Below are 27,321 nucleotides of genomic sequence, written 5' to 3'. Positions count from 1 at the left end.
AAACAGTAGAGCTCTGGCTTCCACGTGACATTTCCGGCAAAAAGAAGCTCCCTGTGCTCACTCATGGTCCATATGATTCCTGAAAGGACCAGCACCCAGGGTGCTCCTGCGACTCAGGCATAGGAAGGACAGCAGGTCCATGGGCATTGGGGTACAGCCCCGCCAGGCCCCTTACTAGTGAGGAAGGAAGGGGCGCATTCCCAGGCAGGACAGTGAGCTGTGGAACTCAGAAGGGACACTTCGAGGTGAGCCATCCAGGGCTTGATGGCCAGGGAGGTGGCTGCGGGCCACTGCAGGGACAGGGTGGAAAGGCCTCTGCAGATGAGGTCCCTTGGGGGACTGCTCAGAGTAGCCCAGGGCACCAGGGATGGCCAGACGACAAGGAGGTTGTTGACTCGGTGGGCTCGCTGGCTCACAGCCCAGGCCAGGTTCTCCCAGCTGGCTGGACACCTTCGTCCTCAGGCTTGTTGCTGCCACCGTGGGGGTACTTGGGACAGCCTCGCCCAGGGCCCTGAGGAGGGGAAGGGAGTAGATCCCTGGGAGGAGAGCCCATGGGGACAGGTCCTGTGGCCCTAGGAAGTCTCTGAGAGTTTTCTTGGAGCTGCCCGGCCCTGACAGGGTATTGTCCTGGGAAGATGGCTGTGAAGCTACCTGGACCTGGTGAGACCTGCTCCTCTCTCCTCCAGGTGACCCTGGTCTTCCTGGGCAGAACCTAGCTTCCCTGAGGAGACCTGACCAACCATCTTGGCCTTCCCAGAGATGCATCTGTCCCAGGGAAATAGCAGCAAAAATAAACTGCACCAAAGTAGAAAGCTTTTGTGCAACAGAGGAAATCATCAACAAAACGACAAAGCAACGTAGTCAACGGGAAAGGATACTTGCAAATCATATATATGATACAGGGTTAATATCCAGAATATAAAAAGAACTTATATACTACTACTACTACTACTACTACTACTACTACTACTACTAATGTAATTAAAATATTGGCAGAGGACCTGAAGAGACATGGCTCCACAGACGACATCCCCATGGCCAACAGACACATGAAAAGATGTTCCACATCCCTCGGCATCGGGAAAATGCAGACCAGAACCTCAGTGAGATCCCACCTCACATCTGCCAGGAGGGCTGAGATCAAAAAGACAATAACAGGCGTTGATGAAGATGCAGAGAAAGGGGCGCCCTTGTGCACTGGGGGTGGGAGTGCAGGCTGCTGCCGCCATGGTGCCTCAAGAAGTTAAAACTAGAGCTGCCCTAGGTCATGCCCTTGCTATGCCCAGGACCCAGGAATCATACGACTAGGTATTTATGCTTGAGAATATAAAAACACCAACTTGAAAAGATACACACACTCTGATGGCTACAGAAGCATTGTTAATAGCAGTCAAGGGGCAGCCCTGGTGGCTCAGTGGTTTAGCGCCTGCCTTAAGCCCAGGGCGTGATCCTGGAGACCCGGGATTGAGTCCCACATCGGGCTTCCTGTATGGAGCCTGCTTCTCCCCCTGCCTGTGTCTCTGCCTCTCTCTCTCTCTCTCTCTCTCTCTGTTTCTCATGAATAAATAAATAAAATCTTAAAAAAAAAGTCAAGTTATGGAGGGAGCCCTGATGCCCATCAGAGGTGATGAATAAAGACGTGGTCTATACACGACGGAATGTTACGCAGCCATCAGAAAGGATGAAATCTCACCGTGTGCAACGACGTGGATGGAGCTAGATAGAGGCTGTGATGCTGGGTGAGGTAAGTCAGAGGACAGATACCATGTGCTCTCACTCATACGTGGCATCTAAAAAACACATGATATACGCACAAATATCAGACACAGACCCAAAAATACAGAGAACCAACGGGCGGTTGCCGGGGCGAGGGCCGGGAGGTGCGGGCTTGCAGCCGCAGATGAGCAAGTCTCGGGAAGGAAGGCCTGCAGGGGAGCACCATCAGGGATGCTGAGACCGGGCGCCTGTGGGTGTGGGGAGCACCGCACAACAGCCAGACGTGGCAAGTCGGAACCTCGCACACCTGAAACGAACGTAGTCTCCACGCACAGTAGACTGTATTTCAATTAAGAAAAATAAATTACTTTAGTTACAACATTTTAGCTCTAAATAAGCAATATAAACTTATTTATGTCTACCTCAATGCACCTACATTAGATTAATTAAAAAACAAAACAAAGCAAGGATGCATCCATCCTGCATGGGTGTGTGTCCATCCCACCAGGGTCCCCTGGCCTTCAGCTCCTTGTCCCGTCCGGCCACACATTCCAACAGGCAGGGCTCACAGCATTCAGGGTCTCTCAGCCTGAAATCCTAGCCAAGCACAGACGTCCCCACAGAGTTTGCAGGCAGGTGCGTGGGAGCCAGCCACACCTGGTCTTCTGCTGGCGCGGGAGGGAAAGTGCGTGGGTTGGGGGAATTTCTGTGGATTTTGTTGAGAGGGAGACAGAATTAGCTGCTGCTCTGGGGTGGCATCCGTCTCTGCTTCCCGGGTTACAGTTAGGGCCGGTGGGCAGAAGCCGGCACTGCCCCACTGGACCTGTCAGGGACCCCATGCCGCCCAGGGCCCCGGGCTCACTCAGCACTCCTGCCGCTGCACGTGACCACTCTGGTTTTACCCCGGGCTGCTGCCCCATCCCGTGGGGGAGGGGCCAGTGTGGTCACCTGGCCATGGAATCAAGGGTGAGGCCAGACAGCATCGGCCTCTGCTTTCAGGGGCTGGGCACCACCAGCCGCACTTGCCACACCAGCCGTCCATTGTCTGCGTCCAAAGCATCACAAGCCTATAGCCACAGCCACCCTATTCCTAATACGGCCCTGCTGTTCCTCGTGCCTGACCCTTCTGTGGGTACCTGGTCATCAGGAGTGCTCGATGACGGCCCTGAAGCTGGTCCAGGGTCCCAGGCAGGGACAGGGTCTGGCTGTCCACAGCCAGCAGCTGGTCCCATGTCGGCATCCTGTTCTTGCACCCCGAGCACCGACAGCCGAAGACTGGTTCCCAGGCTCCAGGCCCCAGGGAAGGGAGAGGGACACCAGGGGAACAGCCAGTGGCCGTGTGGTCTCCACAGAGGAGTGGCCCTGTGGAGCTCGGAGGTCTGGTGGCCCTTTAGCCCAGAGCTTCATCCACACAGGGCAGGCTGGGGACGTGGGCTGAGTCCAGGAGGAGTGCGTCCCCTTGGGGAGGCAGCTCTGTGCAGCCAGGAAGCATTCCTAAGCAGAATGGACACCTGAGGGCAGCCAGCCAGCAGCCTGACATAAGTGTCCCAGGGGCCCGGAGGGAGGTGACACAGCAGCTGCCTCCATGCGCAGTGACACCTGACCAAGCCCCTTAGGGATAGACTCTTGTCCCCTTTCCTCCTGGCGGCCAATCCCAAGATGCATCTCACAGGGCTTCCGGGTCACCGGGCATCGGAAGCCAGTTTGCTGTGGGCGTGGCCAAGTGGCCCAGCGGTCCCTGCCCTGGCTCTGTGCCCTACTTGTCTTGGGACCTCTGCTCGAGGAAACGGGTGCCTGGGGGTCAGGCTTGGCTCTCGGGCTGCCTGGCCCAGGACCACACAGATGTGAGCACGAACGGACCCTGGATGGGCCCTGTCCAGTTGCCTGTCACGTGGACTCTGGTTACATATGGGGTTAGGCCAGCAGGCAGCTGGTGGGTGTGCTGTCCCTGTTCTCACACCCATCCCACGTGTCCATGGCAAAGCACGGGTTCCCCGCTATGCAGGCTCTGATTGCTGGGCCTGCAGCCCTGAGGTGTGTCTATTTGATTTCATCCAGAAGAGGGATGGAAGTTGGGGGTCAGCCCAAGGCTCTTCCAGGAAGCGGTAGGTGCTAGACCGTAGGCTGGTCCTTCTGCACGAGGGCAGGACCCTCCCTCCAGCTGAGGGTCGAGGGGGTCTCCTGCCTGTGCTGCCTGCATGCCAGGGGATGGAGGCAACCACCTGCATCAGGGGGTCCCTCTCCTGACCTCCAGGAGCATCCTTCTCCTGACCTCCAGGGGTTCCCTCTCCTGACCCCCAGGGGGTCCCTCTCCTGGCTCTAGGACTCTTGCATGGGTTCTGCCCCTCCCTTCCTCCTCCTCACATTCCCACCACAGGCTCACTGATCAGCTGGGCTCTCCCCCCGACCCTTCCACCCCCTCGGTCTCTCTCCCACCCCTACCTGTGGGTGCAGGTGGTTGCATGCAGACAAGCCTGCCTGGGTGGAGGAAGTGGCCCAGACCCAGGACCCTTGCTCGTGGGGTCCACCTCTGTCCAGAACACCTGAGCACTCAGGTGTGATTGCTCCACGCAGTTATTGAGGGGCTGTGGGCACCGACCCCGGGGAGGCACCCAGACAAGGACTCCTAAGGACAGCAGGGAGCAGGGTGACCCCCCAGGACAGGGGCTGAGATGGGGCACAGCTGTTGTCAGAGTGTCCCTGGGTGAGCCTGAGGGGCAGGTGGACAGAGGCTGCCATGCCGTGACAAACCAGGCTGGGGGAGCCGTGCTGCTGCTGGTGGGGCCCTGGAGAGGGTGCTGGTGGCTCCATGGGCTCTGCAGTGGGTCCTTGGAAGCAGCTCGAGGCTCTGCCTAAGTGGCTTGGTACCTGCTGGAAGGTGTTATCAGGTGGCCAGGTGTTGGCCTGACGGAGTCCGCTCCCCAGCAGCCCCTGCCGGCCGGGCCCCAGCACCCAGGAGCAGCCTGCACTCCTGAGGAGGGAGACCCGCGGTGCTCTGCTGACCTCAGCCGGGAGTGGGGGGGTGAGGCCGGGATCGTGACGGCCCCTGCCTGAAATGCCTCACCATCTTTTTTTTTTTTTTTAATTTCAGTGTATTTTAATTAGACAGGCAGCAATACCAAATTTACCTATATTAAAGCAATTCTTTTCTTTTTTTTTTTTTAAATAACTGAATTCTACTTTATTGATAGTGACCATTTAGTCTTTATTCTGCTGTTCCGTCTAGCAGCCAGTTGACACTGTGGGCGAATACTGCTTCCTCTAGCCTATGACACGCCCATCTTACTTACAAATTTAAATTCCCCAACTTTCTTTTATCTTTACCAGACTCCGGAAAGATCTCCAAAGGGCGTCTAGAGGGCTGTGCCCCTGGCAAAGCATCCATTGGCAGCTGCTTTTTCCTAGAGTCAGTTTTCTTGAAAAGACTTGTCACCGTCACTCGAGCAGTAATTGCTAAGACGTGCATACAGAGAACAACTGGGAAAAATTCATCGGGATTGTGTATGCGCCGAGGGAGGGCATCACCTATGATTTTTATTTTTTCGTCAACTCCTCTGCGGTTTCCCACTGTAGAAGTGTCTACAGCAACTCTCAGAGCAGTCTGCGTGGACGGAGGGACTGCAGTTGCCCCAAGGACACGGGGCTCAGCGTGCTTCACTGTTGGACATTTGTCACAACCCGAGCTGTGCAGGTGCTTCCCCCACAGCTAGAAATTGAGAGAAACGCAGCCAAACAGCGGGGCGGGAGGGGAGGGCGATTTATGCGCTATTTCTCCCCGACACAAAAGAGTAATGGGGAGGTCATGTGGGCAAGGTCAAAGGACAATTTGACTTTTGCAGGATGACCTGGGGCCATCTGTCCTGTGCAGAGCTGATGAGCTGTCAGCGCAGGGTGAAGTGAGGAAGGGGGGCTGCCTTACTGATGAGACCCCACTGCCCCCTGGACGGGGCACCGTGCACTGCTCCCGTGCTCTGTCCTGAGGCCCGGGGGCGCACAGCCCAGGAGGGGGTCCCCCAATGGCCCTGCAATGGGTCTGCCCTGGGGACTGGCCTCAGCAGAAACCATGCAAAGCCAGCAGCGCCCACTCTTCGCTTAATTAGAAGCTATTCCTGCCGGGGTGCAGGGTGGGGGAGGGCTTCCCTTCCAGTCACTTCCATGTAGAACCCTTTGTCTCCCTCCCTCTGAGATGGTGTGGATCTCTGACCGCCGGCCTCTGCTTCACTCTGGACGACACAGGGAGGTGGTGCCCGGATGGGAGCTGGGGGGCCGCTGGCCCTGACCCAGGAGCTGCCCAGCCACCCCATCTCCTGTCCATGGTCAGGGCCACCTCCTGCCGCCATGACTGGATGCACCATGCCCAGCGCGTCATGACCCCTTCCCAGCATATCCGCGAGATGCAGAGGCTTGCCTGCCCCTCTGGGCTTGGTCTCACTAACTGAGAAGCCAGGAGCCGTGGGAGCCCACTGGGACCCTCATCGAGGACCCGCGCTCTGTGTGTGCGCCCTTTGGACACTTTACAGGACAGGCTTCCTCTTCAGAAAGACGGCTCTGGCCATAAGCACAGACTCGTGATCTGTTTGCAGGCTTGCAGGTGTCTCACGGCAAGTGTCCAGGAATCGTCTGGATCATTCTGTGCCTGAGCTAATTTAGAAAGAAAGCGGCCCCCACCTTTACAGTCTCCTGGAGGGACGCTGACCCAGGTGTGCAGAGGGATGTGGCCTTGGCACATGGCACCTGGGAACGAATGGTCATTGTGGCATCTGAGCCTCACAACAAAGGCAGCTCGCGGCGGGTGAGCACGTGCCTCCAGCCTTCCCATACCGTCATCTGCCTGTTGTTTCATTTACAAGGATATCGACAAAGATGGGAGTCAGGTGGGTCCGGTGGACTTGGGTGATGCCACCCATGTGAGCCCCCACGTGTGCAGATCGGCTCGAGCAGAACTGGAAAGACGAGGTCATCAGGACACAGGGCTACACCCTGCCTGAGTCCGGCAATGCGAAGAGCCACAGACGGCGGTGAATGCAGGGCTGTGGAAGGGTCACCTTCACAAAGACAGCAGGTGCTGTGGGTCTTTCTGTGCTGGAGCAGCCCCAGGGATCCCACGGTCATGGTGCCATGGACGAGGCCGGGGCAGCGGCTTCATGAGGCTGCAGAACCCAGTCTTGCAGCCGACGTCAAGGCCCGAACTCCTAACCCAACCATCAAAGCTAAAACAAAAAGCCCATCAATGTCTCGTAAAATGCCAGGTCTTTGCTGGCCCGAACTTAGGGCGTATTGCTTTATGCGGGAGCTTCAGAGACACGTGTGCCAACCTTGTGACCAGTGGGAGCATTTGCCAAGTTCCAGGGACTGCGCTGGGGGAAGCCTGGCACAATCGTTGCCGGGGGAGGACACACCTCTCCACAGAACACCTAAGAGGAAATGTCTGTGCGCCCAGGTTGCAGCCAGTGGTTTGAACCAGGCTGTCGGCCTTGGCGCGGCTGGTGTTTGGGGTGCCTGGCTTTTTCCACACGCATCCCTGTCAGTGTCCTCAGGCTGCTGGAGCAAAACCCAGGGACCCCCAGCAGTGGACACTTATTTTCTCATGTCCTGGAGGCGGGGAGTCGGAGATCCAGGTGTGGGCAGGCAGGTTTCTCCTGAAAGCCTCCCTCCTTGGCCTATGGACACCACCTCCTCCCTGCACGCCTGCGTCCTGACAGTGGACAGATGGGATTGGTGCCCACGCTAGTGACCTCATTTTAAGTTGATTAGCTCTTTAAAGACCCTCTTCCAAAAAAAATCCCCTCTCCCCCAGGTGGACCACGACTTTTCTTTAGCCACAGGAAGGAGAGTCTGAAAAGCCCAGAGAACATTCCAGATCCCAGGCATTCCTGTCTCTGAAGTGGAGCGGTGACCACTTCCCTTCTATTAGGACTACCCGTCAGCTCAGTGCAGTGGCCCGCGTGTCCAGGGGTGTCACCCGCAGGCACGATGGTGGCCGAGGGCCTTCCGAGCACACAGTAGGGCTTCAGTAGAGTGTGGCTCTGTCCGGGTGAAGCCATATGTGCAGCAGCCTCCACTGGGCTCCCAGATCATGAGCCACACATCAGCAAGAAAGGATGGGCTGACCTTTTCCCACTAAAGAAACCACATCTGGGACCAGCTGGTGAGTGCATGATGATTCACTGATTCCGACAGGGTCTAGCTGTCCCACCAGGTCACCACGCCCGACTCCCAAGGTTTTGAGCCCAGACTCCTGGCACCTGCTTCCCCTGCTTCCCATCCTGATCGTGGGCCCCTGTGGCCCTCCTGAGCTACCATGCAGAAGTCACCAAGAGGCCCAGGTGTGTGTCCTAGGGTGTATGGCCGTGCTGGCCAGTGGCCCCGGATGGTCGGTCCTCTGGGGCAGGTTAGGAAGGAGGCGGGCAGTACACAGCTCTGGTGGCGTGGCCGCATCCACACAGGCAGTCTCGGGCCTCTGAACTGGCGCAGGTCAAATCTCCATCAGACTTGCAGGTGGTTTCACATTGTTTTTATTCATTTCCAGGCTTTTTGGTGTTGTTCCCTTCATTATACAAATCAAGTGAGATTCGAGTCGGCCGTCTGCTGGGGTCCCAGGAACACCAGGATCACGGGCCGTGTTTGTGAGCGGGTCCACACCAGCTCTCGTGCCGGAGGTAGGCCCTGGCGGGTGGCCCTGCAGGCCCAGAGCGCCTTTCCCCAGGGGCCTGGGCCACGCTCTGGCTCTGCCAGCACCGCCCCGGCCACTGCTGTGCCCATGGGAAGTGGGAAGGGAGGCTGTCTCAGGGCGGGGGAAGGGATGTTCTCTGGGCTCTGGTGGGAAACAGGCCTGACCAGGTGGGCACATAAATCCACCCCCTGCCACAGTCCTATCTCCCTAAGCTTTGGCGTCCTTCCTTCAGATCCCATTTAATGTAGGCAACCGCGATGTCCGCATTTCCATCAGCTCCGTGAACACTGCCAGCCGCTCTCACTGCCCGAACCAATGCCACAAAGGCAGAGCCAGCGTCGGGGCAGCTGTCCCCCCTGGGCAGCCTGGCCTGCGGCCCTTAGGGTCACCGCCCTACAAATCCCCCATGTCTCTGTCCATAAACAGTGTGCAATCCTGCAGGTCTTCTTGTGTGCGGGGGTCTGTCCCCTTGGGTCACAGTTTGTACTTGACCCCTGGGCCCCGGAGATTTTAGGTGGGTTTCCAGTACCAAAGCAATGAGAGGCCGCAGGGGCACAGGTGCTGCAGACAAGGAGCCGGTGGACAGGGGTTGGGAGTGAGAGGTGCCCAGAAGAGCCGGGGGTCAGTGGCCTCCCCTTCCCGGACTCTGCCCCGCCTTCTTCCAAGGCTGCCCCTTTGCCAGCCCAGACCCCGCAGGGCCAGGGCTCCAGGGGCATTGCTGGGCACCCTGAGGCAGCCCAGGCCGAGAGACTGGTTTCCAGGCACTGACCCTTGGGCTGCTGGGGAGAAGGGCTTCCTTCAGGCAGCATGGCTGTCTGTCCTGCAGAGGCCCGGGGAGGGATTCGTAGCCCTGGGGTTCTCCGTCCCAGGCCCTGGCTCTGCAAGTTTTCTGCCCTGGTTCGTGGGGGCCGCTTGGTCATCAAAGCATCAGGGTAACCCCAAGTGATAGCTGCGGCTGTGCGCTGCAGACCGTTCACGCCTCCGGATCTCACCTGATCAGCAAACTCCATCTAGATTTCTATCCTGAGGTTCCATCCCTGGAACCACATCTGCACATGAGTCTTGCTCAGTGGAGACGGTGCTGTGATGATTATTAGGAGGATGCAGGTTGTGGGGAAGGTGGGGTGAGCGTCTTCTGGAAGGAAACTCCCTGGGGCGTCAGCCTGCGGTTGCTGAGAGAGAAGGAGAGCCCCGAGTGCCACATGCTCGCCCGCCACTGCGGTCTTGGCTCATCTGGGCGACCCACAGCCTCCTGGTTCTCTCCCTCTCCCTCCCGGACATCGAGGAGTCCTAGTTTCTGATTCCTCGACCTCTCATGAGCCGCTCTGGACGGCACACCCACCAGGGGCCCTGCGCAGGGCAGAGGGCAGGTGGCGGTGAAGGAGCCTGGCCACACCAGCCCAGGCCCGGGCCCGTGTCTGGCAAGGACATACTGTCCTAAGCGCTCCAACAACCCAGATGGGACTGCACCCCAGAGTCCTGCCCCATGTGCTGGGGGAGGCAGTGGTCACTCAGCGGCGCAGGGGGGCTCAGTGGGCCCACGAGGGCCCCACACGCTTCAGGGCCGCTGTCTCCTCTTATTTTCTGGAGGGAGTGAGAAGCCAGGCAAACGTGTAAAATGAAAGCAAACCTGTGATGAAAATCCTGAAGGTGATTTTCAAGGAACCACCCAGGACAGGCCCATGGCACCGCTTGTCCTGTGTCTAGTGCATCCCTTGTATTTAAATGGCATGTTGCTTTAATTTATTTTCACTTATTTATTTTTAAAAAGATTTATTTATTTTAGATAGAGAGAGCAGGGGAGCAGGGGAGGGGCAGGAGGAAGAGCAGGGGGAGGGGCAGGGGAGGAGCAGGGTGTGGAGGAGCAAGGAGAGGGATGTGGAGGAAGAGGAGCAAGGGGAGGGGCAGGGAAGGAGAAGGAGCAGGGGGAGGAGCAGAGGGAGGGGCAGGGGGAGGAGGAGCCGGGGAGGAGCAGAGGGGAGGCAGGGGAGGAGAAGGAGCAGGGGAGGAGCAGGGGGAAGAGGAGCAGGGGAGAAGCAGGGAAGGAGGAGGAGCAGGGCAGGAGCAGGGGGAAGAGGAGCAGGGGAGAAGAAAGGAAGAAGGAGGAGAAAGGGGAGGAGCAGAGGGAGGAGGAGCAGGGGGAGGAGGAGCAGGGGGAGGAGCAGAGGGAGGAGGAGCAAGGGGGAAGAGCAGAGGGGGGCAGGGGCAGGGCAGGGGGAGGAAGAGCAGAGGGAGAGGGAGAATCGCTCTCAGACACCCCCCACCCCCGCCCCGGCCACACCACGGCGCAGGTAGGTGAGGAGTCTGAAGGGCTAATAATCTGCCTGCAGTCAGCTGCTCCGCAGGCAGGGGTGGGGGAAGCTGCCCTTAGGAAATCGAGGTAAGTGTGCAAGGGACCAGGCTCCGGGGAAGTAGCGGTCCTGGGGTCGCAGGGATGCCCGAGCAGTGTCACTGGCCACTTCACCCCAGGGCTGTGGGTCCCCTTGTAGGGGGACGTGCCCTGCTCCCATGCGGCTCACACCTGAGGCCCTGCCTGCATGGTGGCCTGCATCGGCCCAGTCCCAGCACCTGTGTCCTGCCATGGGGCTGCTGTGTCCTCCTGCAGCGGAACATTCTAGGCCAGTGTGTTTCTGAAAACATGGAGCAGGTGGAAAAGGAGCGTGAGCCACGAATGTGTCCTTGTGTGCCTCACCCCTGCAGCGCCCTGTTAGAAGCCAGATCTGCGTCGGTTCCCGAGCCTGCAGGCTCCTGGGTCCCACCTGGCCTCAGCAGTGTCCCTGGGCTCCACCACCCTCACCACTTCTCTCCGGGCGCTTCCAGCAGCCCGGCCTCCAGCATGCAGCTGGCTCCACAGACAGAGGCGAGCTCCCCTGAGAGCAGGAGGGAAGGACGGGACAGCCTGGTAGCCACCCCTTCCCGCCAGGGCCGTTGCCTTCCTGAGTCCCCTTGCCTGGGGCCCAGAGCATGGCACCTGCAGCTCCCATCCTCCCCCGGGGACTGCTGCACATGCAGGACAGTCTTGTCCCCCGCTGACCTGGCGCACAGGGTCCTTGCTGCGGCCCCCACCTCTGTGCCTGGAACACCGCGGCAGCCAAGAGTGGGCTCACGCAGCCCTCCACGCACAGGACTGCTTTTCACTACACGAGTGCCAGGTGGGGAGGGCCAGGGGTGACCCTAGACCACAGGCCCCACATCCCTTCAGGGCCACATGTTCACAAGGATGGGGCCTGCACAGGCAGGATTCATCTTATCCTTCTGGACCAAAGAGTGTCCAGTAGGTACCTGCAGGCCAGCAGAAGCAGAGGGGAGCCCACCGCCACCCGCAGTGGACTCTGAGGACCCGGAGAGGTGCCCATGACAAGGTGTGTGCACCTGCCACAGAAGGGTCTGATGGGACGCCTGAGGTGCCGTGAGCCCCCGTCACAGGAGTGGCATGCCCACCTACTTGCCTGACATAAATTATGCTCTTGCCCCAGGCGAGTGCTGTGGCAAAGCTGGAGTTTGTGTTCAGGCTGATTACTCGAACTTGGACTAATGTTCCATGAAAAGAGAGTCTCTATCATTAAATTCATTAATTAAGGTCCCATTTGCAGACTGATTATGAGTCTGAGTCACTGTGTGATGGGACAGGCCCCTGCTGGTGGGGCCCCTGTGAACATGTGGTCAGTCTCTGAGGGCCCGGGTGGCCCAGCACCTGTTAGAACCCAGGCTGGTGTGTCGGGGCAGAGGTCCTGGGACCAGTGGGGCTGGGGGTGTCCCTTCCACCCTGGACCCCACGCCTAGTGTGCCGCTGTGTGGGCGCAGGGAGGCTGGTCTGGGCAGGTCCACCCTTGGCTGTGCCCCGGGGCCCATAGCTCCTGAGGGACAGGCTGCAGCTGCCTTACCCCTGTCCCCTGACTCAGGGCCCTGCTCTGCAACCTCCCCCTCCCCTCTGCTCCCTGGCTTTGTCCCCTCACCCCTCCTGGGGCAGGTGGACTTGCTGGGTCCCCTCCTAGACAAGTGCCTGCAGCACCAGCTCCTCAGCCAAGGGCACTTTCCCTCTCCCCCCACCCCTGCTGGCTTGCACTTCTCCCCACCCTGCCCCTGCACTGGGGGGGCCATGGCTGCCACGGGCTGTGCATAAGCCAGGCCCCATGCTAGGTCCTTCAGCCTCAGGCAAGCCCAGAAGCTCGGAGCCTGCAGGCCCCTCGGGGCAGGTGCGCCGTGAGGTGCGGGGGGTCCACACCACTTAGGGGGTGGCGGAGAGGCTGCGGCTGTGCTCTGTTGCTGGGTGGGCAGCCGAGTGGAGTCTACCCTGTGCCACCCACTGTTTCTGCTCCCGTTTTCCTCTTCCCAGAAATGTTAGCTTCTCTCTGAGTCTTCCTGACACAAGATTCCTCCCTGTGACACCCAGATGGGTCACTAGCAGACGTCACAGCGTCACGTGAAAACCACTTTTCCCCCTGGCCTGGGCTGTATTCCTGCAGCCTGTATTCTATGGGGTTATTGGAGACTCTCCTCCCATTGCCGGTCACCCCATGTCAGGTGAACCTGACAAATTTGGGTGAGCAACCCAGCCTGCACCTACTGACATCCAGCCACGGTGTCCCAGCCCTGTCCTGGGGACCATGGGATGTCCTGCCCCCAGGGGCTGCAGCAGGTGATCCGAAGCTACCCCTGCCTGTTATCCCACCTGGGCTTCCCAAGCACTAATGGGGCTGCCCCCCCCCCCCCCCGTCTCTCCCTCCCTCTCCCCTCCCTCTCCCCTGCTCTCTCCTCCTCTGCCCTCCCCTCCCCTCCCCTCCCCTCCCCTCCCTTTCTCTGGCTAAAAGGAGCACTACCCCTTCTGGTGCCCTGGCCTCTGGACCGGCCCCTCCCTCCCCGGTGAATGTCCTCCCTCCTCCTACTCCGTCTGTCAAGATCTTAGGTGCTCTCAAAGACCGGAGCCCAGGACAGCTGGCGGTACCCCTGCCCACCAGGCCAGGGGGGCATCATTTCAGCAGAACGCGGCAAAGGTGGACACTGGATGCCTAACCTGCCGGAGCAGCTTCTAGGGCCTGGCACGGGCCCCTCCTGCTCTCCCCAGCCTCTCCTGGCCCAGCCTGCTGTGCATCCCTGGGAGCTGGGCAGGCAGACACTGAGCACCTCTTGTGCCCAGCACAGCCTCTGCAAGCCCTGGCCCAGCGGGAATGGGGTTCGCACAAATAGTGTGCACACGAGTCCATCAGCTCCGTTCACCGGCTTCATATGAAGAACATATGGATTATGCATTTAGAATAACGCGGTGCCTTGAGAAGCAGAGGTGTGGCATACTCGGCCCGTGCACCCCCCGGCGACCACCCCCCCCCAAGTACTACTGCCATCACTGTTACCTCCTGTGAGATTGATAGAGTCCCAGGACCACAGGGCAGCTCTGCTCAGTCTAGGCTACATCATCACCTGCAGGGAGGGGGACATCAGGTGATCCTGCAGAAACTCAGCTCCTTTTCCAGGAGCCCCATCCCTGGAAAGACCACGCCACTGTGACAAAACTGAATTACCAGGGGATGCTGGGAATGTAGCATCAGCCACCCCACTGGGGTCAGGGGTCCCGCAAAGCCTGAAAAGCCCCTCATCCTGGTCTAATTCCCGCTTCGGGCCTTCAGTACCTTCTTACATTTTGGGTTCAGTTCAGGACATCAAGGCTTTTTTACTGGGGGGAGCTTTTGGCTTCTGAATTCCACCCTTGGTGTTTAGACATTTTTAGAAGTGACTGCAAGCTCTGGTGGTGCTGGGGGGTGGGCGCTGGGTCTTCCCTGGTCCCTGGCTTGCGAGGGGAGCTGTGCCATTCCCATCTACTGTGGGCTTGGGGATGCCTGAGGACCTTCGAGGTGCCCACCCTCCCTCCCTGACAGCACAATGGGGGCACCACCCGCTCAGGGCTCAGCCAGGTGCACGTGTGCCTGGTCCCGACACTTCAGATAGTCTTCACTCCAGAGCCAGAGTCCTCCAGGGAAAAAGCAATTTTTCCACAATCATTTCTTCATAAAGCTGATGGAAGGCAGTTCTCCCTCCCTTTCCCCCTTCCCCCTGCCTTCTCTTACTCCATTGGCCCCACTGTTCCGGCTCCTTCCAACAGGACCTGAGACAGGGCCAGCGGAAAGGGTCATGGCGTTACTTCCCTGGGCTTCCCTGCCTTCCCAGGGTGTGACCCTGGCTGAGGGGCTTTCCGGTTTCTCCCACATTGTGGCACCGCTGGAACAGGTGCTCTGGCCAGCGTCACTGTGAGGGAGGACATGACAGCTGACCCAGACGAAGCGCTTTCATGGAGCTGCCCTAGGAAGACTGCATCTCCCCGGCACCCTGGCACACTTTGCGGAGGGGTGGGTACTCCTGCCCTCAGTGTACCAGCTCAAAGGAGGCAGTTCACAGCAGCTCCTCTGCTGCCTACTGTACCTCCCCTCTCCCCACCCTGGCCTGGGCCATCCCTTCACTGGAGGCCTGCCCACGGTGATCCTGCAGCCTGGGCACCCACACTCCACTAGAGGAGCTGTGTCTGGGCACCAGACTCCAGGAACACCATGTAGCCAGTGACGAGTCTGCAGGAGGGGCCAGCCTCAGTTTCCATTAATCTGCTGTTATCTGTTTTGGGAACCAGGAGACCCCAAGAGTCCTCCCACCAGAAAGGACTGGAGCATTAAAGATCTTGCTTCTCGCTCTTCTCTTGTTCTAGGTGTGTGTGTGGGGGGGGGGGGGGGCAGAGAGAGAGAGAGAGAGAGGAGGGAGGAGGGAGAGGCAGAACAGGAGGCCGGCTGTCTGCAGCCCGGCAGGCAGGCCTGCCCAGGGAAAGCCGGGTGGCATAAATCGCATGCATAATCTCAGGAGACCACCACTTTAAATCTTAATTGGTTGCCTTTTAAATATCATTTAAGGGCTGGCTTCTCTGCCTCTCTCTCTAGTTAAGAAGGTGTCGTGTCAAACTCTATTACCTTGTTGGATGTCTCTCCCTTAAGTTTAAAAAAAAAAGGGGAAGGAAGGGAAGAAAAAACAAAGAAATGGAGGCATCAGCGGCGGATGGAGGGTCGATAAAGCTTTTAGATTTGGAGACGTTTACCGGGAGCCCATTTCCCGCGGCTAAGAGTTGTTAATGGAGCTTAAGGAATTATCTCAGACTGGGCCGGCCGGGAGCGCCGTATATTTCCCGCGCCTGTTCCCCTGTCGGGTCTGGATATGCTGCTGTCAGACTCGCTTAATGAAAAGTAACGCGCCGCTGATTACAGTTTTATTTGGGCTCTATGTAAAGAGCGCCGTTAATTTAGCATCCCTTCCTCGGTGTGTTTGAATTGGCCACGCCTGAATGGCTGAGAGCGCGGTCCCCAGCGCTCCTCTGCGCCTCCAGCTCCTTCCCTGACAGCCTCCCAGGGAGGGAGATGGGGCCCCTGCCCCCGACTGCGACCTTTCCCCGAAGCATCAACTCTTGAAATCCAGGTCTGGTCCCAACTTACTCCTTGCAGGTGCCCGGTGGCCAGCCTCCCTGAGGGGACACAGGCCTGAGGGTGGGTAAGGGTGCCCACTGCAAACCTTCCAGAGTTTATTCCTCCCCCAAAGGGAAGGAGGAGGTCGAGGTTACAGCCTTGCTGTGTGGCTGAATCCTATCTCCCCCCACCCCCCGCCCATCCACCTGATGTCTTTATTTTGCACAATTTTGCAGATTAACCGAATAAATCTCTCATGGTCAGTGCACCAAGATCTGAGGGCTTGGGCAGGGCAGGTCTGCGGGCACAGGCCTTGCCCAGAGCGTGAGGTCCCCAGGGCAGCGGGCTTGGGCAGCAGCCAGAGGCCTCGGGGGCCTGAGCTGACCTGGGGAGCAGGGGTCCAGACCCAGAGGCCGCCCGCAGCCGGGGGCCCAGGCGCGGCCCCACCCCGCCGCGATGCCTGCCTCCTCGAAGCCTGACTTTTGCAGGAAACGCCTGGCTTTGTCTGGGGCTGGGCTGGGGGCGCCGAGCGGCCGCCCTCGGGCCGCATTAAAATTCCTGGCGCCCCGGCCGCGGCCGCGACGCGTCTCCCGCGAGACTCCACTTTCGCTATTACTGTCAAGTACCCTTGACTCTTTATTTTTGCCCTTTTATCTATTACAACTAATTCGAGTTCTTTTGCCCTTTTCAGTGTAAGACGTGGGCTTTCTGCAAAGCCTCCCCCTGCCAGCGAGCTCTCGGAGCGCGGAGCCTTTAGAAATTGAGGGGTTTACTGTCAAAATGAAAATTTCACTTCAAATTATCTTGGCTGATGCTCGCTCGCCAGGCCGGGGGCTCCCGCCGCAGCCTTTTGACAGGCACATCAGCGGCGAGCCTCCGAATCTCGATAATATCATCCAAGAGAGCGAAAGTCAATACGGTGACAGCGCGCGGGCGGATACAATCCAATTACCGCGCGGTCCGGCCGGGCCCGGGGCTGGGCGCCTGGGGCGGGGCCTCCCGGGGCCCGGACTGCCTGCCCGGGTCGCTCCAGGGCTGGGGTCCGCGGTCCCGCCCGCAGGGTCGGGGCCCAGCACTCAGGGGTGCCCGGCGCACACCCGGGAGCTGCCTCCGGCTGCGCTGCGCTTCCCTCTGCCGGTGCCACCTCGTCCCAACGACCACCCTCCCCCGCATCAGGCCCGTTGACAGCGCCCCCGGCCTGCCCGGAGCCTCGCCCCGGGGCCAAACCCCACAGGGCTCCAGTCCAGGCCCCGCCTCGCGCGTCCCTCGAAGGCCGCCCGCCCGTCCGCGAGACGACCCGCGCTCCAGCCGCGCTGCCCCCGCCGCTGCCCCCTTGCAGGTCCTTGGCGTAGGCGGCCCGTCCTCCCTCGGGACACCCGGGGCTGTAAGGAGGCCCAGTGGGGCCTCAGGACGAGCGCTTGCAGGCGGGGGCGAGTCCGAGTGGGCCCCGTGCTTGGGGCCAGGCGCCCGCGGGAGTCCTCAGAAGCCTGGGAACTGCGACCTTCCTGCACCTCGGAGATGCCGGCCGTCCGCGGGCTCCGCTCCGAGGGGTGGGGCTGGGGGGCCGGGGTTTAGCAGCAAGCGCAGGGGTTTGGAGCGCGCTGGAACTGGGCGAGGCGGGGCAAGCCGCCGGCCACCCTCCCTCCCCGGCCCCCACCCCAGGCCTAGACTCCCAGCCCCGCCCCATCCCTGCGGCATCCTAAGCGCTTCCCGCCCACCCCCCCCCCCTTCCAGGCGCGGCCTAGGGCACTGGGCGGACGCTCGGGTCGCGCGCGGCTGCGGGTCCTTGGAGGGAGGTCGCCGAAGAAGGGCCTCAGGGCACGGATGGCCTCCCTCCTCGCTCTCCCCTCAACACAGTGCCTGGGAATTCAGAAAGTTTAAAAGTTATTCTAATCTAGCAAGAGGAACTCCCATTTTCTCAAAATTTGGAGTTTGGTATAATGGGGGAGAGTTTAACAGTCCCCAGCCTCTCATCCAATTCCACTCGAGTTCAACAACCTGGAATATACTGTAACTCTTCTTTTGAAAAACAACTTTATAGAGCATCTGGGGCTCTGCACCAACTTCCGCGGGACTCTGGGCCAAGGACCCTGCTCCCGCTCACTCCCTTGGGGATTAGCACCTTTCCTCCCGCAGAGACCTCCAATCCTGGGCTGGAAACGTGTTCATGTTGCAATGCAAACACCATCACTCGGTTTATTGGTTTTGTTATATTAGCCTCTGAAGCAGGCAATTATTGGTGTGAACATACATTTTTTAAAAAAAACATAATTTTATCGAGTTAAGAGTGTGCAATAGTGTGAACGAGGTGGAGTGCTGTTGGCAAATGTGCGGAAGATGAGATCAGGTCCCCAGGCTGAGGAGTCTTCCGGGAGGAACGCTGGCATGCCTCGAACCCGAAAGGAGACAGCAAAACAAAGCCTCAGAACGGAAATGTCTTCTCCATGTAAACTTTCAGACGTAAACTTTATGCTTAGGGTGGCTCCCTTCTGCCTGTGAGCAGCCCTATCCCGATGGGTCTCGGAGTTTGGAAATGGCCTGAACTAGTGCATGTCCAGGTGGGGTCGGTGGACCTGGCAAGACAGCTCAGGCGGCTGGCGTGTAGCCTGGAGAGGCCGAGTTCAGCTCCTCCCTCTACAGTGGGTTGGCTGCCTGAACTTTGCCACGCTCTCGTCCTGCTTTGGAAACTTGGTAGAAAAAGTCTGCGACCCACAGGCCTGCAGCCCCAGCATGGGCTCCTCCTCCTCTGCTCAGGGGCAGGGGCCAGTTAGGCGCAGAAGGGCTTGCCTCCGGCCTTCGGGAGGGCCAGCAGCTCCTTGGCTGCACCTGAGGCCGGTGCATCATGGGGTGCAGCAGGAGGGAAAGTGCGCGCCAAGGGTGTCGTCAACACGTTGGCGCCTGCCCCCAGCGAGCGTCCCAGCGGCCCTGGGTCCAGGAGGGCGCCCTTGGCGGTGGCCCAGGCCTGGTTCAAAGTGCTGTGCCTGAGAATGGGGTCGTGAAAGACCCCATCCACCCAGTTTCTGAGACTGGTTACCGGGGAGTCCTGGTGCCTGTCCAGGGCACCAGTAGGGGCTGGGGCCGCAGGCGAGGATGAAGCAGGAGCCAAGGAAGTGGCCGCAGGGGCCGCAGCGCCTTGACGCTTGAGCATGCAGGATGGAAACTCAGTCTGGCTCAGGGCAGTGGCGGCCGCGGTAGCAGTGTGTGCCAGGGACCAGATGCGCGGCTTGGCCTCCAGGCCCGCCGGGGCCCCAGCCTGTGCAAAGCCCAGCTTGGCCTCACAAGCCTGTGAGCCGCCCCCTGCACCGGGCTGCTGCTCTGGCCCAGCCGCTGTGGTCCGGAGGCAGCTCCTGGCTCTCTCCATGTCTTGGTCCAGGGCGGTCCCGCCACCGGCGGCCAGGGGCATCCGCAGGGTGCCCGAGGCCTCCTTCCCCGGGGCGCTCGGACCGTCGGGCGCCGCAGGGATGCGCTCCAGACCGCCTTCCAGGGGCTGGAAGGGCGGCTTCAGCTCGCACTCATGGGGCTCCCCCTCCAGCGGGTCGAAGTCCTCCAAGTCGGTGAGCTCTAGATCCTTCTCCTCTTTGCCCAGGGACTCTGCACAGGATAGAGGGAGGGGCCAGTGCAGGAAGAGAGGAATGTGTGTAGCAGAACCCCACTGGTCCTTCCTAGCTCTGTGCCCCTGGTTATGGGGCAGACCCTGGAGCTAGGAAAAGCACCACAGCCCTTCCTTGTACCTCCCACCTGCTCCAGATGCTCTCTATCCCCCCGGAGGGTACACGGGAGACTCAGGGAGTCCCTCCTCAGATTCAGGGTGGGCGTGTCTCAGGTTGTAGATGCCCCTTTTGGGCTTCTTGAAGCCTGCTCCCAGTTCCAACTGCAGGCCCCCTGGGCTCAGGGCCTCTCAGGGCCACCTCATTCATTTGCTGCCCAAACCCTCACAGTTTGCTTTAACTACCCCAGATTCAGTGTCTTTAGAGGTCTTAGCACCCCAAAGAAGGCATAGGGAGTCCCGACCTCCGTGCCCAGCCCTGGCATCGCCAACTCCCACCCACCTTCGTTCTTGGTGCTCTTGAGGGGCTCCTCCCTGGTTTCCTCCTCCACCCCTTCTTCCTCCTCGCCCTCTGCATAGGGTCGCTTCTCGTCTGCACATTTGTTCCTTGGCGGCCATGTCATCTTATTTTCTTTCTTGAGGCGCCGGCGCGCATTGGCGAACCAGGTGGACACCTGCGTGAGGGTCATCTTGGTGATGATGGCCAGCATGATCTTCTCGCCCTTGGTGGGGTAGGGGTTCTTGCGGTGCTCCTGCAACCAGGCCTTGAGCGTGCTGGTGGTCTCGCGCGTGGCATTCTTCCGCCGCGTCCCGCTGTCCATGGTCCCGTACCTGGGGACAGGCTGGGCAATGGGTCGCCGGCCGAGGCCCTTGTGGTGCCAGCGGCCAGAGCAAGGCCCGTGCAGGCTTTCAGGCCTCATCATGGGGTAAGACCTGGGCGGGACCCAGGCCCCGCCCTTCGCCACTGCCCATGCACTGCTTTCTGGGGCCCCAGAAAGTGAAGATGCTTATGTTTGATTAAACTTAAAGGGAGCCTGGCTCTTTCCCAGCCAGAGTGGTCAGGAGTGGAGTGGGGGCTCAAAACCTGGCCAGGTCTCTGTCATTGTCACTACCTAGACATCTACTCCTTTGGGTTCCTTTATGAGGTGTCTCTCCTACCCTTCTGATCCCCAGACCAGGAAAGCACATCGTAGAAGCGTGAGACCAACTGTATAACACCCATGGGCAGAAGCGGTCATTAGTGCCCACAGAAAGAAAATGCCCAGATAGCCTATGGTGAACTTTCTGCAGTTAGTTCCTAATTGTTCCCTCCTCTCCCCAAGGTGGGCCATGCTGTCTTTGAGTGGGTCCCACTGGACTCCCCCTTCCAGTTCTCACCACAGGGGGAAGGTGGATGGGGCTCCCACACACCCACATGGGCTGCACATCTTGGGTTGGGGCAGGTGTCCGAAGCCTGGGCAATAAGACCTGTCTGCTCAGGGAAACCACATCACAGCAAGGGCTTTGGGAGTCCAGACAGTGGGCTGGGGGTGGGGGTGGTGGGGACGCACCTTAACCCCTGTGGAGCATGGCTTGCCTAGGAAGTGGGGCTGGACTAACCCAAGGTCATCGGGAGCTGGACCAGAAAAATGCCCCTCCTTCTACCTCCCAACTTTTTCTAGGGGGTGTGGAGCTGGTGGGGCTGGTGTGTGTGGGTGATTCTGACGGCTGATGGAGCCCTGCGGCCCATGCAGGGCATGCGAGGACTTCTGTCCCTCACCTGTCGTAGGGATACTGGCCCAGCGCCGGCTCGTAGGGGTAGTAGGCAGCGGCCGCGGCAGGCGCCAGGCCCGCATGCGCAGATCCAGGCCCATCCTTGGAGTCGAAGCCGTTCTGTAGGATCCCAGGAGCCTGGGGTCGAAGCTTCCTGGAGGCGACCCAGCTCGACCCCGCCCCCTCCCCCACATCCCTCTGCTCCTGAACGCTGGGCACAGACCCTGGGCAGCCTCACCAGCCACCCCGACCGTCCCGACTCTCTCTAGGGCCCAGGGAGCGTTGGGGTAGGGGAATGGGGAGGAGGGGTGAGAATGAGATTAGAGGAATAAAGGGGCAGAGAAGAGGGTAGGGGGCTGGGACGGCAGCACAGGAGATGAGGGTGAGCGGATGGCTGGGAGAGGGAGAGGTGGAGCAAAAGGGAGGTCCGAAAGGGGTTGAGTGGTGGGGGTTGGGAGGAGAGGGAGAGAGAGACCCAGAGGAGTGAGGATAGGGGTTGTGGAGATGGGGAGCAGGGGCTGCCCTGGGCCATGGTGCTGTGGTCAGGCTTGGGGGGTTCCCCGCCCGGGGGCCTGGCGGGGTTCTGAGCAGCCAGGCGAGGAGGTGTACAGGTGAAGCAGCAGCGAAGGGTGCTTTTCCCACCCCTACAACCTGGGGTCCAGGGCACCGGCGCCCCTGACTCCAGAGTTCAGGGAGTGGGCTTGGCAAATCCGGGGCAGGGGCGTGGCGTGGCGTGGCGGGAAGGTCTCAGATCCTCCCCCTCCCCTTACCAGCGAGTAGAAGGCGGACGCCTCGGAGCCGTAGGTCACGTAGTTGCCGTAGCCCTGCGAGCCCCCGTAGGGGCCCCCATACACGCCCAGCGCCGCGGCAGAGTTGAGCTCGTGGCGCGCGGTGGCCAGCAGCCGGCTCTCGTAGACCGGGCAGTAGACGGGCGCCTGGGCCGACGCGGCGGGCCCCGACTCGGCCAGCGTGCGGCCACCCGACTCGCAGCACGTGCTCAGGGAGTTGGTGGTCATCAGGAACTGGAGGGGAGACGGGCCGCGAGGAAGGGCGGGCGCGCGCGCGAGGCTGGGGCTCTAGGCCTCCACCTGCCCTGCTCCCGGCCCAGGAGGGCGCCCCGTTGCCCGCGGCGCGCGCGCTCCTTCCCGCCGGGAGTCGGCTCTGCCGGGCTGCTTCCTCCAGCCTCTTGGGCCCCGCCCGTCCAGGCCCCGAGTGCACCCCCCCCGGGGGTCCGTCCCTGTGTGGGGGGTTCCCAGGCCGCGCACGCCCTCCTGTGTCACGTCTGTCTTGAGTCCCTGGGCTCCTCTGGGGCGAAGCCACGGACCCGGGGTGGGGTGCGGGTGCGGGTGGGAGTGGGGGTCAAGCAAAGCGGGAGAAATGGGGCCCCCGCACGTCAGACCGTCTCAGCGCCCCTGCGCTCCGCCGGGCTGGGTGCGAGGGAGGAGCGCGCGGCACAGGCCCGGCTCCGGGGCAGCAACGCCGCGGGGCCGCACCGCCCGCCCGCCCGCGTGTCCCGCCGCGCCCCCGCACCGCGCAAGGCCCCTTACCTGGGGTGCGGAGGAATACGGGTATCCAAACTGCGGGTAGGACATGGCGCGCGCGGCCCGGGGCCGGCGGGCGGGGCCGGCGAGGTCCTGCGCCGCGGGGGGCGGCGCGGCGCGGCGCGGCCACTGCTCCGGGGCCGCCGGCTCCTAGGCGCTGGGAGGGCGAAGCAGAAGAGCCGGTTACTTCATCCACACGCCCCGCAAACTTTTCTAACCCGGTAGGGAAGTGAGCGGCGGCGGCCGCAGCGAGCCTGTTGGCTTCACATTCCCGAGCCTCGAGGGGGCTCTGGGACCAACCGGCCTCGCAGCGGCGACACAAATACATATTTTGCAAAAAAGGAAAAAAAAAAACCGAGTTGCGCGAACCCGTCAAGTCAGATGTGCGTGGCTTTAAGCGGCGGAGGCGCTGACGTCAGCCCACGCCGCGCACCGGGCCGGGCCGCAGACGCGCGGGTCACTGGCGGCCGCGCGGGGCGGGGACGGGGACGGGCCGGGGACGGGGACGGCCGGGGCGCCGCGCGGGGCGCAGGGGCAGCGGGCTCTAACCAACGAATTCCATCCGTGGACTCACTACCGCCCCGACGAAGGCTGCTTCTCCTTAGTCACCGAGAACGGGAAGCACTTTTAATTAGAAATTAATTAATGAGCACCTGCTCCTTCCCGCCCCACTGTAATCATTAGTCTCAATTACAAATGAGACATGTGAAGGGACACACGAGCGAGTCTCCGCTGAAGATGTAATCAACAGTTAAAATTAGCCCCGCGCTGGTGCTGGCGCAGGCGGCCACCGCCCGGCCACCGCCCGGCCTCCGCGCGCCGCCCCGGGTGCAGGGAGGCAGCTCCGCGGCCGGCGCGCCGCTCGCACTATTGTTCGGCTCCGGGGCCGCGCCGCCGCCCGCCAGTTCGAGCCCAACTCCGGGGCGGAGCTCCAGGACCCAAAGCGGCTGCAAGTGTCCGCGTCCGGAGGTCAGGAGGCCCTCGGGTGTGTGGGTCCCGAGGCCCTTCCCGGAGCCATCCACGCCGGGGCTCGGTGGCCCAAGTGCGGCGGGACTTGGCGACTCTCCGCCACCGCGTCCCCGGGGAACGCCCCCTCCTCCGTCCCACCTCCGGACGCGGCGAGCGACCCTCCCTTTCCTCTTCCACCCCCTAGCGCGGGCCGCCCTCCCTCGGCCTCCCCTGCCCCTCGCGGCTAAACCCGGGACTGCCAGACGTCCCCGCGCGCTCGGAAGAGCAGGTTTCCCGCCTCCGCTCCGGGGCCCCTCCCGCTACGCTGGCTGCTCCGGGCGACCCTCAGGGTTAGGTGCCGGGGAGGGAGCGCCGGGACGCCCTTCCCCGCCCGTGTCGCGTAGCTCAGCGCCCGGGGCGCACGGAGCAGTCTGGGGAGCCGGCCGAGTGCCCACCCCGGGACTTCCCCATTCAGTCCGGGTCCTGGGACCTTGCCCGAATCCCCAACGGAGGCGAGCGCGCAGGCGGCGGAGGGGCGCCTGGGCACCCCGAACTCGCTCCCCGCCTTTTGTGCCGCCGCCCTGCGGGGACCCGGGCTCGCCCCTGCCGCGCGCTCGCCCCGCTCGGCCTCCCGCGCCGCCGGGAGGGGAACTGTGCGCGGCGGCGCTGTGCAGACTTGCTCGGAAAGATTCCTGGGTTCAGACCTGTGAATCGCCCCAGGGTCACCCTCTAATTAATGATGACGTTCTCGCCCTCTCCCCAGCTGCAAACCTGCCTCCCAGAAACGAAATCTGCCCGCTCTGACAGCTCGGTTGAAGGTGATTGATGACTATCTGGAGACCACAGTACGCATCATAAGATATCTGCTGCGTAATTGCTTTAATTTACAGATGAAAATACGAGCTCTCCGATCGCGTTGAACCACAGCCGGCCACGTCCGAGCTGCTTGCGAAGGAAAATCATCGGAAATAATGAATAGCCGCTCCATGCAAATTATTCAGACAGTTTAAGCGTCTGTAGCCGGGAGAGATATATAAAGAACACGAGTCAAATGACATTAATAATTGTTTCTGAATTCTGTATTGATCTCGTGGCAGCCGTGTTTATTTCTTTCTCACCTGAATTGCTAATATCACCTCCTGTAAATAATAAGAAACTAGCCACCGGGGCTTCTGGGCAGAAATGAATCTCTCCATCTCTCTCCTTCTTCCTCCTCTGCTCCGCCCCTCCCCCACCCCCTCCTCCCAACTCCTTCCAGCTTTCCCGCTACTGCTGAGGCTTTTCTGAACATCCTCCTACTTTCCATTATTTATTGTTTACAAACAGCTCGCTCTCTCCCGGTAATGAGGCCCGGGCGAGGGAGGGGCAGGAGCCCAGGGTGGCCCAGGGCCCAGGGAGCAGTAATCAGGATAGAAGGTGCATTCTGCATCTTTTCCTCGCCCACTTCCCAGGGTCCAACCTCCGGCGACTGTGAGCACCCGGGCCGCGGGGGACGACAGCCAGCGCCCAGGTCCCAGGGCCCGAGGCTCTAGTTCGCAGAGCAGCGCGCCCAGGCCGGTTCCTTACCCGGGCCACAGCTGGAGGGGAACGGCGCCCCCTGAACACACACATCATCGTTTATCTTCTGAGCAGAGGTGCCCACCTTTGGGCACAGCCCGGCCGCGGGGGCCCCTAGGGGAGGGGTGGCAGGGGCTTCTTTTGACCATCACTGCCAGGTTTTCCTTTTCAGCCTGAGTGCCTCAATAGACGCTCTCAGTCCCCACCTGCCTAGCCCGGTTCTCCCGGGGAACCTTTCCTTCTAATCCAGAAATCAAGCTCACCGGAGACTTCCCAAGGCCATTGCACACTGGTCCTCCACTTCGTGCCGCCCCAGGCCTGCGACAGGGCGGCCTGTATGGCTACCCTGCTTGGGGAGGCTCTGCTGCCGGAGGAGCCTAGCGACCTTGCCACCGATCACCCAGGCCCTGCTATCTAATCCCGGATTCGGGGTTAGTCAGGCCTGTCTCCAATCTGGAGCACACCCGGGAAATCTCGCTGACAGCCTGCACCCTGGCTGAGGCAGGCCTCCTGGAACCGGGATACTTTCGGGTTATCTTGGCCCTGTAGAAGACACCAGAATAATATTCGAGTGCCCTTTCCTGAAAGGCTGAGCCTTGAGCTGAGCACCGGGTTTCTCTCCAAGAGAGGATACAGCAGGAGTGTCAGCATCTCCGGTATCACCAGCTCAACGCGCCTGCATACACGGGCGTACTGACCTCACGTCCCTTGAGGGACCCTCGGTTCTAAATACACCCAGGAGAGGCTTCCCACGGACAGGGCAGCAGCTCAGCTTCCGTTAAGTGCCCCCACTGGCCTGTTGAGTACTAAAGGAGCCCAGGGCGAGGGGGCTGAGGATGGTTAGCGCCGAATGTGAGAGGCCTGTGGGTCGCCCTTTTTGCCCAAAGGTGCTGTAGGCCGAGGAGAGGCCTCTGGGAGACAGGCCGCGCCCTGACATTCTTCCCCCGCCCCCCGAGACCGGCTGGGGCCAGGCGCCCCCGGTCGGTTCCCCCAGTCGACCCCCGGGGCCACCTGGTTCTCCGCACGAGAGCCGCCAGGGGCTCTCTCCAGCCCAGCCAAGTTGACCCCAGGCAGAGGGCGGAGGCTAGAGCGCGCAGGCCAGGCTAGGGCCTCGCCGCCGCCGCCGCCGCCGAGGCATGGGGCCAGCCCTCGGGGCGCCTGTGCCCGCCCACCGCTCGCGGACACCCGGGGCGGGGTGTGGGGCCGAAAGGCGCTCTGGATATCCGCGGCGCGCCGCTCGCCAGCCAGCCCCGAGGTCGGCAGGTCACTCCTTCGGGGCCGGTGCTCCGGGTCTCGGCGAAGTCAGGCTGGCGAGCTGCAGGCCAGCGCGTTGAATCCTGCTCCCGAAACGCCTCCATCCCAGGTCGGCTCGCTCCAGCTCTCCCGCTGCGCCCCCGCCGCTCGCCCGCAGGGCGCTGCCGGAGCGGGAAAGGCGCGCAGCCGGGGCGTCCGGGATCAGGCCCGGCTGCCCCGCGTCGGCCCCCGCGCCCCGCGCCGCCCCCACACCCCATCTCCGCAACTTGCGGCGAACGCCCCGGCCTCGGGAGACCCCAGCGGCTGGCAGCAAACTTTGTGCCCTCCGGCGCGGAGCGATCCTGGCAAAGTTTGTGCGGCCGAGCCCACTCCCTACCTGCGCTGGGGACGCGCCCGCCCGCGCCGCTGGGGCGCCGGGGCCGCGGGGAGCAGCGCGCAGCCCGGGACGCACCGGGGAGTCGCCGCAGTCGCCGCCGCCCGCGCCCCTCGGCGGCCGCGCCGAGCCTCCGCCTCCCCGGGAGGGGGGAGGGGTCTCGGAGCCCCGGGGCGGGGGCGGGCGCGGGGACCTCGCCTACCTGCGGTGGCGCCCGGCCACTACCGGCCGCCCGCGAGGGCTCTGCGCGGCCGCTCGGCGCGCGCGCTCCGGCGGGGAGCCGGCGACAACTAATGGAGACATTTCCAGGCGGAGCACCTGGCGAGCGGAGCGCGCCGGCGTCCCCAGGCGCCGCGGTCGTCAGCCGAGCCCGCACCGGCGTGACGTGGGCGAGCGAGCGCTCTGCTCCCACCCGGCCGCCCATTAACGCTTTCCCCCGCGGGCGCCGCGCGCTTGCCAACTTTCCCTCCGCCTGGCCCGCGCGCGGGGTGCGTGGGGCGCCTGAGCCGCGCCGAGGGGCGGCCTGG

At 61.6% G+C, this 27,321-nt stretch overlaps 1 protein-coding gene and 2 long non-coding RNA genes across 7 annotated transcripts; all 3 read right to left on the bottom strand.

Annotated features, from left to right (window-relative positions):
• Positions 1-7,286: 7,286 nt before the first annotated feature.
• On the bottom strand, positions 7,287-14,235 carry LOC140621968 (uncharacterized). Of its 2 annotated transcripts, none has more exons than XR_012021717.1 (3): positions 14,017-14,235; positions 13,741-13,807; positions 7,287-9,561 (listed from the first exon to the last, which is right to left on the bottom strand). It is a non-coding gene; the product is annotated as an uncharacterized lncRNA (long non-coding RNA). The 2 variants fall into 2 exon arrangements; XR_012021718.1 differs by having other exon boundaries at positions 14,025-14,235.
• Positions 14,236-17,986: 3,751 nt separating this feature from the next.
• On the bottom strand, positions 17,987-22,759 carry IRX4 (iroquois homeobox 4). 2 transcript variants are annotated; one of them, XM_072807386.1, is made up of 5 exons: positions 22,669-22,759; positions 21,892-22,143; positions 21,129-21,259; positions 19,872-20,200; positions 17,987-19,413 (listed from the first exon to the last, which is right to left on the bottom strand). In XM_072807386.1, the coding sequence occupies exons 1-5, from the start codon at positions 22,711-22,713 to the stop codon at positions 18,590-18,592; spliced, it is 1,581 nt and encodes a 526-aa protein (XP_072663487.1). In that variant the 5' UTR covers positions 22,714-22,759; the 3' UTR covers positions 17,987-18,589. The 2 variants fall into 2 exon arrangements, with proteins under 2 accessions (XP_072663487.1, XP_072663488.1); XM_072807387.1 differs by having other exon boundaries at positions 21,129-21,241.
• A 27-nt stretch (positions 22,760-22,786) lies between these two features.
• Positions 22,787-26,944, bottom strand: LOC140621967 (uncharacterized). Of its 3 annotated transcripts, XR_012021714.1 has the most exons (4): positions 26,798-26,944; positions 25,431-25,710; positions 24,382-24,624; positions 22,787-22,819 (listed from the first exon to the last, which is right to left on the bottom strand). It is a non-coding gene; the product is annotated as an uncharacterized lncRNA (long non-coding RNA). The 3 variants fall into 3 exon arrangements; XR_012021716.1 differs by lacking the exons at positions 22,787-22,819; positions 26,798-26,944 and adding an exon at positions 26,179-26,311 and having other exon boundaries at positions 24,473-24,624; XR_012021715.1 differs by lacking the exons at positions 22,787-22,819; positions 26,798-26,944 and having other exon boundaries at positions 24,473-24,624; positions 25,431-26,165.
• Between the last annotated feature and the right edge of the window lie 377 nt (positions 26,945-27,321).

This window comes from Canis lupus, chromosome 31 (genome assembly GCF_048164855.1).
Source record: "Canis lupus baileyi chromosome 31, mCanLup2.hap1, whole genome shotgun sequence".
NCBI lineage: Eukaryota > Metazoa > Chordata > Mammalia > Carnivora > Canidae > Canis > Canis lupus.
This window is presented reverse-complemented; position numbering and strand designations above follow the sequence as displayed.

Coding starts and splice junctions, on each gene's coding strand:
- IRX4 (XM_072807386.1), bottom strand. CDS start 22,713: ATGTCCTACCCGCAGTTTGGATACCCGTATTCCTCCGCACCCCAG. Junction 22,144..22,668: donor CGTATTCCTCCGCACCCCAG/GTAAGGGGCCTT, acceptor TCTCCCCTCCAG/TTCCTGATGACCACCAACTC. Junction 19,414..19,871: donor CAAGAGCACCAAGAACGAAG/GTGGGTGGGAGT, acceptor TATCCTGTGCAG/AGTCCCTGGGCAAAGAGGAG.